Source organism: Hoplias malabaricus, chromosome 11 (genome assembly GCF_029633855.1).
Source record: "Hoplias malabaricus isolate fHopMal1 chromosome 11, fHopMal1.hap1, whole genome shotgun sequence".
Taxonomy (NCBI): Eukaryota; Metazoa; Chordata; class Actinopteri; order Characiformes; family Erythrinidae; genus Hoplias; species Hoplias malabaricus.
In genome coordinates, this window is record NC_089810.1 from 35591816 (window position 1) to 35604881 (window position 13066).

Below are 13066 nucleotides of genomic sequence, written 5' to 3' on the forward strand. Positions count from 1 at the left end.
AGTTGATCAGATATAGGTGAAAAAGCCAGTGTCTCATGGTATGATGGGGTGCATTAGTGACCACAGCATGGATGCCTCCCTATGTGAGATGTCTATATTTATGTGGAGGTAAACGTTTTTTTTTTTTTTGAGAAATGTATCCTGCTATAAATATGACATACTGTGTTTTTGAGCAGCTCAAGTCTTGTATGAAGTCAGAATGGGCAATATTCCACTTGCAAAATGTAAGTGATAGTTTTTGCTCTTCGGTGAAGGCCGTGTGTATAGCGTGACCAGATCTGAGATGGTGAAGGTCATGCCGCTCGCTGCCGTTGTATGCTTAGCTGAACCTATGTGTGCTTTTAGGTCCTTTACAAAACATGGGGATTTCTTTTTTAATTCGTAATTCTAAATTTAATTACATTTACGTTTCGTCATAGCTGCTCGAGATGACTGGGTACATTAGCTGTGCCTGACGTAAACAAGGACTACTGACGTGCAGACTGACCAATTAAATGTTTACAGAGAAGGTTATCGACCAATAACGGTAGCTCTACAGTCAGACCGTCCAATCAGAAGATTTTAGGCTACTTCACCACGCCCCCTTCTCACTCAAGCGAACCAATCGGAGTAGGGGAGGGCGGGACTAGTTTGTGAACGAAACTTCTCGAAGTTCTATGTAAGCTCTAGAAAAACAACATCCCGGACGTTTGTGAAATTCCGCCCGGACATTTTTTTTAAGTCTAAAAAAGAGGACATGTCCGGGTAAAAGAGGACGTCCGGTCACCGTAGTGTATATGATATTGATATATTACTATGAGGACTTGATGATATTCAACCACAAATGTTCGTGAGGTCGAGTAGCGATGGTGACTGTTCATTAATCACAGTTCCATGGCCCAATATTGACAGGTTTTACACAACTCTAACCCTAAAATGTTTCACTGTTTTTTACTGCACAATCTATCAGTCTTTGTGCACAGTGGAGCGCCGCGACAAACTAAAGCGAGGTCTAAATAATTTTGAAAACGCTCTGCAGTTCCACCCTTGACCTCTAGAGGCACTGCGGCTCCACACACAGGAAGAGGGAGAGCAGGAAGAGTGGAAACGGGAGGAGGAATAATAATCATCCCACCATTATAACAAGAACATTTTCCTACACAAGAAAAAAAAAAAAAACAAGCGAAGAACAACTAAGGTTTTAGCCCGAAACCGAAGGAAACGGTGAGTAGGAACTCGCAGATTTTCCAAAGATGTTGTGAAACTGCTGCGGCTGTGGGGACGTTGGTGGATTTGTGCTAACAAATTAAAGCAGGACACAGCAATAGCACAAATTAACTATTAATTCAAAGTTACCCCATGAATACTGCTGACCAGTAATGCTCTAAAACGGCTGTTCATCTTCATTTCATTCACTAGGTATTGATTACATTCCAAGCTGTTGGTTAATATGTGTATTTTGCGTGGTTTCCTTTTGGCTGATGTGGCGCAGAGAAAGGCCGAGCTTTTAACACATTCCTAACTTTAACCTCCACCGTGGGATAAACTGTGGGGCAGAAACAAGACGAGTTTTAACACGAATTATAAAAACAGTGCATCTTCGACTGGTGTGTTGTCGTTCATGGACAATAGCGTAAAAAGGGCAGGCAGCGAAGGGGGTAGTGATATATAAAAAGACCACAAACTGAGGTAAAATCTACACACGAGAGCGAGTTTTATATGAAATTATAAGAGTGTTAAATGTGTGTAAGGCGTTGAGAAAGAGACTGGGCCGAAATGAGAAGATAAACGGTTTTAAAAACGCTTTTCAGGCCTGCGCTCCCATATTCTTGTTTTGAGGCTGAATGTAGCTAAAGGTCCATATTTCACTTGGGAATGTGATTTCTAAATTCCCATTAAATCAGAAAGAGGCTGGTAGTGTTGTGTAGAAGATGGAGATTTAATTTGTTTGTCTTTGCAGCTCCAGGCCTCACGCTGGGTGTGGTACTGAACTTTCTCCCTAGTTTTTTTTTTTTCCTTTGGCTGCACATTAAAGGTGCAATTTGTGACTTTAACAAATAGTAGCTTACACTATTAATATGTGTGATTATTTATCAGCACTGATTTTCTTCTAATACGTTTACATGAGATAAGAATCAAAGTGCACTGTAGTTTCTGACTAAACCAGTTTATTCTTCATAGAATGGGTCCCACCCAAAGGCGAAAAATGTGGCAGATATGTTCCTATATACTCTATATACAGGAATAAACGTGGATCAGCTGAATATCAACACCGATATGAGGTTCTGATGGCATTCGTCCACATAATCATTACCGAGGTCAGATGCTGATGAGGTATGATTAGTTCCGGATCACAAACACAGCCCCGACTCATCACAGAGACGTTGAACAGACTCCCAGAGTCCAGAGAACAGTTTTTCACTGCTCCACACCGCAGTGTAGGGGCTTATACCCCTCAGCTCACTCTTGCAGTTTAATTGAATGATTATCAATAGAGATAATACACAGTGTGTGTAATTGAACTTCACCTTAAAATAGACTAGTTTAATTCGTATAAGGGGTGTCTCAACGTTTTAGGAAATGAACTATGGGCTGAGACATGTTGGTGTAACTAGGAGATCTCTGCTGATGAGATGCAGATGTCGGAGCGTTCTGCTGAGTCAGTCACACACTCCTCCATCTTTCCCGTCAGTGCCACATCAGTGTGAAGTTGGGCATGGCTGTTCTGACTCTGATTCTTTGAATCTTTGGTCCTGACTCTGGTTCTGGTTGTTACAGATGTGGAAAGCAGCAGCTGGACGCTCGGTGTCAGTGTCTGTTAATGATGAACCTGATGATTGGGAGACTGACCCTGACTTTGAGGTAAATTCTGTACTTAGTTCTTTTCTTATTGTAAAATGGATATTTACATATATTCATGGATTTTTGCGGATGCTTTTACCCAAAGCGTCTTGAAATGAATCCTGTTACAGTTGTGGGCTTATCTCTGCCTAGTAACCTTTAAATCTGTGTTGTTGCCCACGCTGAGAGTTAAACCCTTGTCAGTTAAATGGAGGGCAGTGGTGCTATCTGCTGCACTATTAGAAATGTAAAAGTGTATTCCAGATTTTTATAAAGCTGATACTTCCAGTGTTTGTATGATTTATTTTTATCTTTTCCATTTTGTTCTGTTGTTCTCTTTCTATGTTCATATCTATGTACTGTTCTATTTTAAAGCATGTCTCTTCATTGCTGTCTCTCTCTTTCTTTCTCTCTCTCTCTCTCTCTTTCTCTTTCTTTCTTTCTCTTTCTCTCTCTTTCTTTCTTTCTCTCTCTCTTTCTTTCTTTCTCTCTCTCTTTCTTTCTCTCTCTCTTTCTTTCTCTCTCTCTTTCTTTCTTTCTCTCTCTTTCTTTCTTTCTCTCTCTCTCTTTCTTTCTCTCTCTCTCTCTTTCTTTCTCTCTCTCTCTCTTTCTTTCTCTCTCTCTCTCTTTCTTTCTCTCTCTCTTTCTCTCTCTCTCTTTCTTTCTCTCTCGCTCTCGCTCTCTCTCTCGCTCTCTTTCTTTCTCTCTCTCTCTCTCGCTCTCGCTCTCGCTCTCGCTCTCTTTCTTTCTTTCTCTCTCTTTCTCTTTCTTTCTCTCTCTCTTTCTTTCTCTCTCTCTCTTTCTTTCTTTCTTTCTCGCTCTTTCTCTCTCTCGCTCTCTCTCTCGCTCTCTCGCTCTCGCTCTTTCTCGCTCTTTCTCGCTCTCTCTCTCTCGCTCTTTCTCGCTCTCTCTCTCTCGCTCGCTCGCTCTCTCTCGCTCTTTCTCGCTCGCTCTCTCACTCTGTCTCTATGCAGCTATCTATGAATTGATTTTTAGATACATAATGAACATATTATGTTATATATATATATATATATATATATATATTTATTAGAGATGCACAAATCGGAATTTTCAATTCCGATACTGACATTGACACACACAAAAAAAAGTTAAAACCTGATGCTGCGAAAAACCCTTCACTTCATGATATGAAGCTCACACACAGCCCGAGAGCGCACTCCCCCCACGGTAATACTGTATACCATGTTAGTATTTTGAGACGGTGTGGGTAATGTGGATCACCCATCCCTTATCGGGACGTATATCTAACACGAATGTTTGATCTGTGCATCCCTAATTTTTATATCTTTTAATTGTCATTATTCAATGTTCATTGCTGCTCTTCTCTTATTCGTATCCTCCCCTCTCTCTGTAGAATGATGTGACTGAGAAGGAGCAGCGATGGGGAGCAAAGACTGTGGAAGGTTCTGGTCATCAGGAACACATCAAGTGAGATAAAATCACCTGGATCAGAATAACAGAGAAATGCAGCACTTCTTTTTGTAGAGTTACGGATGCTGTGTGTATGAGTACTGTAGTAAACCACATAAGCGAGTCGAATTTCATTATCCTTATGCTAATTGTAATTTTAATCCTGTGTGATGATTTGGGTATCTGGTTTGGTTCATGGTTTATGTAAATTCCATTAATGTGTGGCTATTTTTACATGTGGCACACGCTGATATTGTGATGACCCATATCAGTGTGAGGAATCAGAGCTTTGTGTGATAATGTGCCTTTGTGTGTCTCTCTCTCTTTCTCTCTCTCTCTTTCTTTCTCTCTTTCTTTTTCTTTCTCTCTTTCTTTTTCTTTCTCTCTCTTTCTCTCTTTCTTTCTCTCTCTTTCTCTTTCTCTTTCTCTCTCTTTCTTTCTCTCTCTCTTTCTTTTTCTTTCTCTCTTTCTCTCTTTCTCTTTCTCTCTCTTTCTTTCTCTCTCTCTTTCTTTTTCTTTCTCTCTCTTTCTCTCTTTCTTTTTTTTTCTTTCTCTTTCTCTCTCTCTTTCTTTCTCTCTCTCTTTCTTTTTCTTTCTCTCTCTTTCTTTTTCTTTCTCTCTCTCTCTCTCTAGTATCCACAAGCTGAGGGAGAAGGTGTCGTGTGAGCACAGTGAGCTGAAGCAGAAGGAACTGGAGCGCATGCCTAAAGCCTCTCATGGATACGGAGGCAAATTCGGCGTCCAAAATGATCGCATGGACAAGGTGGGGGACAATGCAGTGGTCTTTAAATGCGCATCCATCGTTTCTCAGCTGCTGTCCACAATCCAGTATTTTACTGTTATTTTCAGCCTAACTGAATTATCAGTAGTTGAGAATTTTAGATCTGTGCAGAGGAAGCTATTTTTCACCTCTTGCTGCTCGTCACCTGTCTGTGTTTCTAAGCTTTGTGCTATAGTTGTTGCAGAGTATGTACAGCCCCAAGGCAGTGGGCTCTCTTCCATCTCTGGGAACTTGACTCTTAGACTCTGCTTGTTTTCCCCATTACTGACTCAGCATATTTGACTGTGGGTGTGAATGCAGAGTAACTGTGAATATCACTGTGGATGTTTTTTTTTTAGCTCAGTGTTTAAAGAGATGTTTCTAATTTCAGTCTCTCACTGACTTTCACTCATCTATTTCCTTTTTATTGAACCTCTTCCTCTTTTTACTTCTCAAATGTCTATAGGACTCCAGGGAATTTGTGCAGAATCTCTTCTGAATGTGCTTTATTGAAGTGAAGTTATTGACAACAAGACGTTCACTAAACCGTCCATACACCGCTTCATCAACTGAGATACACTCTCAAAACATGACATATTGTCTGACACTTCCAGTATTAAGGGGAAGATGATTTAAAGGGCAAATCATAGAGGAACTGAGCAGGTTTTGACAGTGTTTAAATTTATTTGGGTGTTGATTATGATTTGTTAAGGGAGGATTGAGAAATGATAGTTTTCTCAATGATATCCCGCATGTCTAAAAATGTACTGATACTCTTAGACCTTCAGAAGAACTGACCTTGGATTAGAATCAGCTGCTGGTGTTCTTTCACTCTGGAGCTGTTTTCACCAGCAGGAATCTGGATGAGAGAGAATGAGACAGGCTTGGCATGGGGATTACAGGGAGAGAGAGAGAGAAACACACACACACTCACTCACTCACTCTCATACATTTTCCAGTCTGGCAGAGTGTTAATGTGCTGACAGAGCAGCACTCCAGTGATCCTGACCAAAACACCAGACTGACACAGTCTCACACACACACGCACACGCATACGCATACACACAGACACACAGTTTTGAGCAAATTGTTTGCGAACCCCTGCTCAGAGTTCTATTTTTTTAATGTTTTATGTGAAAATAATTGCCATGTTCTCCACAGGGGAAAAAACATTTAAAACACACTGGGGGAAAACAAACAAACAAAAAAATTAAATGGGTCAAGTTGGAGTGGAGGTTGTGATCCAAAACTAATCATAGATCATCAGTATTTGACCTCACTGTTATATAAATAAATGATTTTAAAGCTAAAAATAGGGCTGCACTGTATGTTCAACATTTATATCAAGATATATTCCTAAATTTCAGATGTTATATACTTCTCAATATAAAAAAAACCTGCCCAAAACTAAGAAGAAACATAACGTTATTTTTAAATTAACTTTAAAATTGTGGGAAGTGATTTGGGGAGTGCTCTGTAATGTATATTACAGGCATTATTTTTTCAGTACACAGTTGCACAGAATACAGGTCTTTCACAATCTATAGATCATATCATATAGAAAGAAGCTTCAGGTAGTTGAGAAATCTCAGTGTAAAGGCTAAGGATGGTAATCTCTGCTGAAGCTGCTTCACAATCAAGCCCTTGGTGGTATTTGCTACTGTGATGGATGTAACCACATGGGCTCATGAGAACTTTGGTAAATAATTGCTACTTTACACATTTTTGCTGCCTCAAGAAATGCAACATAAAACTTTATTAAACAAAGAGGAAACATATTAATTTTAAACAGAAAAAATAAAGTTCTCTGAGTCCGAAGGCATAAGAAATGCACTGAAAGACAATGGAAATGAGTTCAGTGGTCAGAGGAGTCCATTTGTCTTTGTTTTTATTATTATTTTTTTTTAAACATGTGGGATTCTACATGCCAAATGTGAAAAATGTCATCCAGACTGTCTCTAACAAAAAGTGCAAAACCACCATCTGAGAAGTCATGAGAGTACATTAACACCGCGGATATGTTAAGGGCCCATTGATGTGGAGGCTTATATTGGTATTTTGGAGAGACGCCTGCTGCCATCAAGAAACTCAAGTCTGTTTCAGCAGGACAATGCCAGGCCTCATTCTGCATGCGAGATGACTGTATGGATTTGTAGACATTGTGTGTGTGTTTGACTGGCCTGTCTGCATCCAGATATCTGTCCTGTATAAAATGTATCGGAATACATCATGAACAGGAAAAATCAAACAACAGCAACCCCAGGCTGTGGTATACAGCAAAAACTCCACTTGTAAAACTGCAACAATTAGTGTCATCAATCCCCAAATAATTAAAATATATGAATAAAGGTACATTTTCTCTCTCTTGTTTCCTTCTCCAGTCTGCTGTTGGTCACGAGTATCAGAGTAAACTCAGTAAACACTGCTCCCAGACAGACACCTCTAAAGGGTTTGGAGGAAAGTTTGGAGTCCAGACGGATCGAGTGGATCAGGTACTCGGTTTTACTTTACTTTTATTTGTTTAGGTTCATTGTTTATTTAGCATTATTTCATTTTAGAAAAATTGTTTAAAGTTAGTTAATGTGTGTGAACTTGGTCATAGAGCTGAATATATTTTTAAAGGTGTAATCTGTCATTTTAGTAATCATAGAGCAGCAAGGATCTTTTAATTTGAGAGCATATATAAAATAAAATCTAAAACTGCGCTATAGATGTGAGTATATAAATGAAGAAAAAAAAAACAGTCATCATATTAACAGCCTTTAATGGCCTAGGTTAACAAAAATGCAGCACTGTATATAACTCTAGTATCCACTGCAAAGAGCACATTTATTCACTTTTTTAGTGGATATTTTTGGGGAGATAAGACAAATATTTAAAGTACTAACAGATCATGAGAAGCAGACAATGCAATAACAACTTTTAAAATGTGGGAAAAATATCCTTTTGAATTGAAACTGAAATATGGTCTCCTGATATGTGTGTGTGTATATAAGCAGTATAGACGTCTGCATTTTTTAAAAAGAGTAACTAGTACTTAAAGGCTAAGCACCAGCTATATAAAAGTGTCAAACAAACAAATACAGTGGAATTTCCTAACTTGTGTTTATTGATCGTAAGAAAACATGTTATTTCTTACTAATTCAAGGAATAAGGTTTAAAAGGCCGTTGGTCCCCCCCCCAACGGTGTTCAGAAACTCTAATAGGCGTCTTGCGTGTGACGTAGATGGTGGACAACAACTCTAGAAGCTGCACTTAATTTAAGGCAAAATGATGAAAAGGTGTGTTGTTTTTGGCTGCAATCATTCAATGTACAGTGGGACATCTGTGAACAAATGACCCAAAGATCCCAAAATATCCAGAAAATGGACTAAATTTGTCAACTCTAAACGGGCACTTTGGAAAGGACCATCCGCTCACTCCGTTATCTGTAGCTCATTTCACTGCCGCTTTTCCAACAATATGGGCATGTAAGGACACCAACGAAAGGTGTTCAAGAGCCTCTGTAACATGGAGGTAAACAGGGTAAGGACACTCACTTCGCCTGTTTTAGTTGGTGTTAGTTAACGTTAGCTTGACTCGCTAAACTCGGTGGCTCAGATTATACTCGGCTACGTAGCTGCATTACGGAGGTTTATAGTGTCGGATGAATTCGAGTTCGACTTCGATCACATTTACAAGAATAACGGTACCTCTACATTTGAGTTTAGCTTATTGCTAGGCTATTGTCATGAATAATGTTGGTTATTTAGCTAGATACTGTCATAACAGTCAGTCATAACGGTGTTTTACCGCGGCGTTGTTCAGCTGTTGTCCACCAGTGACGTCACGGTTGCGTTCAAGAATTTCCGTAGCGAGCTCGGGTTTTTCCGTCAATTTAATAAAATTGTTCGTTTAAAGCAAATTAAGCTGCTATTTTCATTTTAATTCATACTTATATATGTCAGTAACTAAAATAATGTGAAATATTCATTTAGGTCTATTAAGTGGTGCTTAGCCTTTAATGAATATTTAGACTCTAAATGAAGTGTAATATCTGATGGAAACTCCTCAGTACTGGGCAATATTTGACCTTTTTCTTTATTAATGTGTTTGTGTCCAGTCGGCTGTAGGGTTTGAGTACGCAGGAAAAACGGAGAAACATGCCTCTCAGAAAGGTAAAACTTCTCTTTTCTCTCAGTTAATGAACACATTGTATACTTACAGAAATCCTACATCCATCCATTTTTCTGTAACCGCTTCCTGTTGAGAGTCAAATACATAGAGAAAGCTCTCTCTTTAAAAAACCTGTAGAATATTTACACTTTAATGCACCTGCCTTCGGGATTTAACCTTTAAAAAGCATGTATAAGGTGTTAGTCATGCTGTAATTTTATAGGAATTATTTCAGACTCAAGGCTCATTGAAGCAAGTGGCGTGGAAAGAGCTGATTCTAAACTTTCAATCCACGTGGCTTTAGTTTTTTGTATTCAGTTTTAAAAATGTATTAAAATATATTTAGTTTTGTGTCATTGGTTACCATAAAAGCGGGGAAATGACATCAGCCGATACACTCAGAATGTAAATGAAAGGCTTTGTGTAATGTGCATTGTAATAATTGTATCGTTACACGCATTATATTGTTGCCCTGTAACCTTTCAGTAGTTTATTTTACAATAAAAGTGAAAGTACTGTCACTGTTTTCTAATTACAACTGTGTTTTGGCCTATTTACAGTTTGAACGACACGCACACGTGCACACAAACCAAAGTTTCATAAAATGTACCTCAGTAAATCAAGTCCAACAGCAAAAAATACAATGCAGGAGAACAGGGTGTAATTGAGAGTTAATGCTGAAAAGAGGACAATGTGCAAAGACAAAGCTCATTTAGGTTTTGTGCTTGAAGGGCTTTCAGCTTTTTCTTTGCTAAGTGATTCATGTTCACCTGGCCATAAACAATGTAAATTGGGGCAGAGTGACTGATGCTATTAAAATGGTAGATTTTAGAAATATTACATTTGTGATTATCAATGACAAAACTGAATAATAATGAGCCTTTGTGTGATCTAGGTTTAAGTTCAGTGTGTGTTATTTAAAGGTGGTTTGACTGTTTTAATGAATTTTATGACCAGGTGATGCCTGATTACGGTCCATGTGCATGTGTTCTGTCTGTAATGTGATTTGATTTGCATATGGACTAAAAATTAAAAATCACAATTTTTTTAAAGCAGCAGCTTTTTACAGCAGATGTTTCAGATGCAGATTCTGGATGATCACGATTACCACCACGGGGGCTCCCTCTAAACTGCAGGTTTAAAGGGATACTTTGGCCATTGATCACAATTACTTAGTCTCTCTCGTATTCAAACAACCAGAACTGTTTGGGATTACTTTTAGTTTTATATTTTAAAGCACAGTTCTGCATATTCACAGAAGGTTCTTCTAAAACAGTGTGTAATACACGTTAACTAGGAGGTTTTACACTAGATGTTAGAACACTGCTTTAAGGATTTTATTTTTAAAAAGTGAGGTCTGCTCCCGGTGTTGAATTTGTAGTTCTGGATTACAGACGTCACTCTGAAGAACAATGCTCCACAGCTTTATACCGACCTGACTGTCTTACTTTCTAGTCCATGAAGATTATGTTAGCTTCATTTGTTGTCCATTTACACCTCAGCAGGGCTGTGGGATATTTAGAGACATTTATTTTGTGGTAAACACAAGTCTTGAATTTTCCATGCTTATAAAAACAAGTGTGTGATTATGTAGAAGTTTGTTTAGCTCAGTGCTAACAGCTTGTAAGCCACATTAGTCATTTAGCTTCAGTAAAGAAGGAAAATTCAGATCCCAGACACGACTTGGCTGTTTGAATACGTCTTGGGTAGAGGACCCCATTCGGTCTCTCCCTTTTCAAGGACATTCGAACCTAGTCTTGTTTTCTGACTGAAGATAACTGTCCAAAGGCCTTATTCACATGGGACATGCATTAATCTAGAGCAGAGGTCTTCAAATCTGAACCTTTTGATTCAGCCTCTAGGCTGGGATTTGACAATGGCTGGCTGGTATGATACTATTATGGCATAACACCAGGTGCAAAATATAAACATTCAAGTAATATTTTGCATGTGTAAATGGGTAATTTGTGGTTTGTTTTGAAGTGGGGAAAATAGGAGACGATTTAATGTCTAAAATAATTCTCAGTGTATGGTTCCAAGGCGTCCCGAAGCATCTCTGTACAGTGAAAGCGAGCAGAAGAAAAAGTAAACGTAGCTAGTGAACAGGACTGAATATGAATCAGTTCTTCTGGCGTCTAGAAATAAGATCGACTATTAGCACAAGGTTCAGTCAAACCTCAGAGTCGAGGTCAGTTTTCTGACTTCTTCCTACAACATTTCTGTAATGGACATTTTTATATGTCTCTGTTGAAAGACCTTGTTGCTTGTTTTGTCTGTATATTCACTTCTAATCGTCAACAGAACTCACAAACTAAGTGTATGTCAGGTTAGTTCGAGGTCAGTGCTTTATCAGAACAAACATTCTGTTCCTCATCTTCTGAGTCAAACTGGGATGTCTCTAAGGAAACTAAGCTGGCAGAAACTTAGAGTGATTATTTTAGGCTTATGACGTATAAACTACCTATATATAAACTCTCTGTGAAAACATCTTTGTCCACATTCACATAGTACTCTGTGCTATTGTGTGTTGACCACCTTAAGGTTAATAAACCACTTTCTGAGTGTGAATGCTCTGTTAGATTTCAATTCTGAATACTTGTACTTATTTTCTCCACCACAATTTCCACATGTATATGACATTTTACTGATGTATTGATGTAAACAGTGGTTTGTGACCCTAACCGGACTCAGTTCATCTATGGCTCTGGTGTTCTCCAGGGGAAAATAGCAGCTCTGTGAACTATGAAGGCAGGCCATATAGAGTGTAAGAGGCTGACAGTTACAGAACTAGGAGACATCAGCCAATAGCATTCATTGAGAGAAATGACCCTGACCCCCACCCCCAGAGGGAGATAAATAGGGTAAAACCATTCGAGAATGAGAGTGAGATTATACGAGAGGGATATTTACACACACAATGTTAAAACGTGCAGGTTTATATTTTTCACCTGGTGTTTTGGCGCCCTCCATTTTGTCATTGATGTGACGCCATACTCTATACCTGGCTAGTCAGGTACATTAGCAGTTGCAGCTCTATTGTCGTTATAAAATCCTGGGCTGGACCCTGGAGCCAAGGTTGGGATTTGAAGACCAGTGCTATGGAGATTTGGTTTAAGCTCTGCAGAAATGTGGTCATCTGCTCTGTATTCTGAGCTTACACATGCTTAAAGCTCCAAGTGATTTCTGTTGCCCTTTTTCTCCAAAAATCCTCCCTCCATCCCCCTCACTGTCCCTCTTCCTATTCCTCCCCTCTCTCATTCAGTGCACTCTACACTTCTTTCCTCCCCCCCTTTTCCTGCTTCCTCCTTATAGCTGCGTCACTTCCTTCAGTCCTTCCTTCCTACACTCAAATCCTTATAAACCTCACTATTCTCGCCTCTAATCCTTCTGCCTTGTCTCTTCACCTCTCCCTTTCCTCCCATCCCATGTCACTTCCCTAAATCTCTCCCTCATCCTTTCAAATTCCTCCCTCCTTCAAGTCCCTCACTTTTTCGTCATTGTTTCCCCATGTCTCTGCATTACTTCCCCCTTTTCTCCTACACCCCATCCCTCCCTTCATTCCTCTTATCAATCCCTTCTTCCCTTTCTGCACTCCTTCTTTTTCTCCCTCTGTCCCTCAATCCGAATAACATCCCTCCTTACATCTTTGTTCATCCCCCCATCCTTCTTTCCCTTCCAAAAATCTTATTTTCGTACATTTACTGTAATCCCTCCCTCCGTTCCTGCTCACTGTGCTACTGTGTGTGTGCTTGTTTGCTTTGTTTGTCGACTGAATGAATGTTTGTTTGCTGTTTATTGCTGTATGATTGTCTACTCTGGTATGAATGTTTGCTTCATATTTGTTTGACTGCTGTATATTTTTGTGTATTTGTGTACTATGTTTGTGTTGTGTATGGA

General features: G+C 39.2%; 1 protein-coding gene across 3 annotated transcripts in view; it reads left to right on the top strand.

Annotated features, from left to right (window-relative positions):
- The first annotated feature begins 690 nt into the window (after positions 1-690).
- The window catches only part of LOC136709395 (src substrate cortactin-like), a 28312-nt gene continuing 15936 nt past the window's right edge, over positions 691-13066 (top strand). The window contains exons 1-6 of one of the 3 annotated variants that reach the window (XM_066684586.1): positions 691-1203; positions 2758-2841; positions 4199-4272; positions 4888-5017; positions 7396-7506; positions 9117-9171. In XM_066684586.1, the coding sequence (XP_066540683.1) occupies positions 2758-2841; positions 4199-4272; positions 4888-5017; positions 7396-7506; positions 9117-9171 (454 nt within the window). In that variant the 5' untranslated portion in view covers positions 691-1203. The remainder of the gene's footprint in view (positions 1204-2757; positions 2842-4198; positions 4273-4887; positions 5018-7395; positions 7507-9116; positions 9172-13066) is intronic. The other 2 variants (XM_066684585.1, XM_066684588.1) reach the window with 2 other exon arrangements.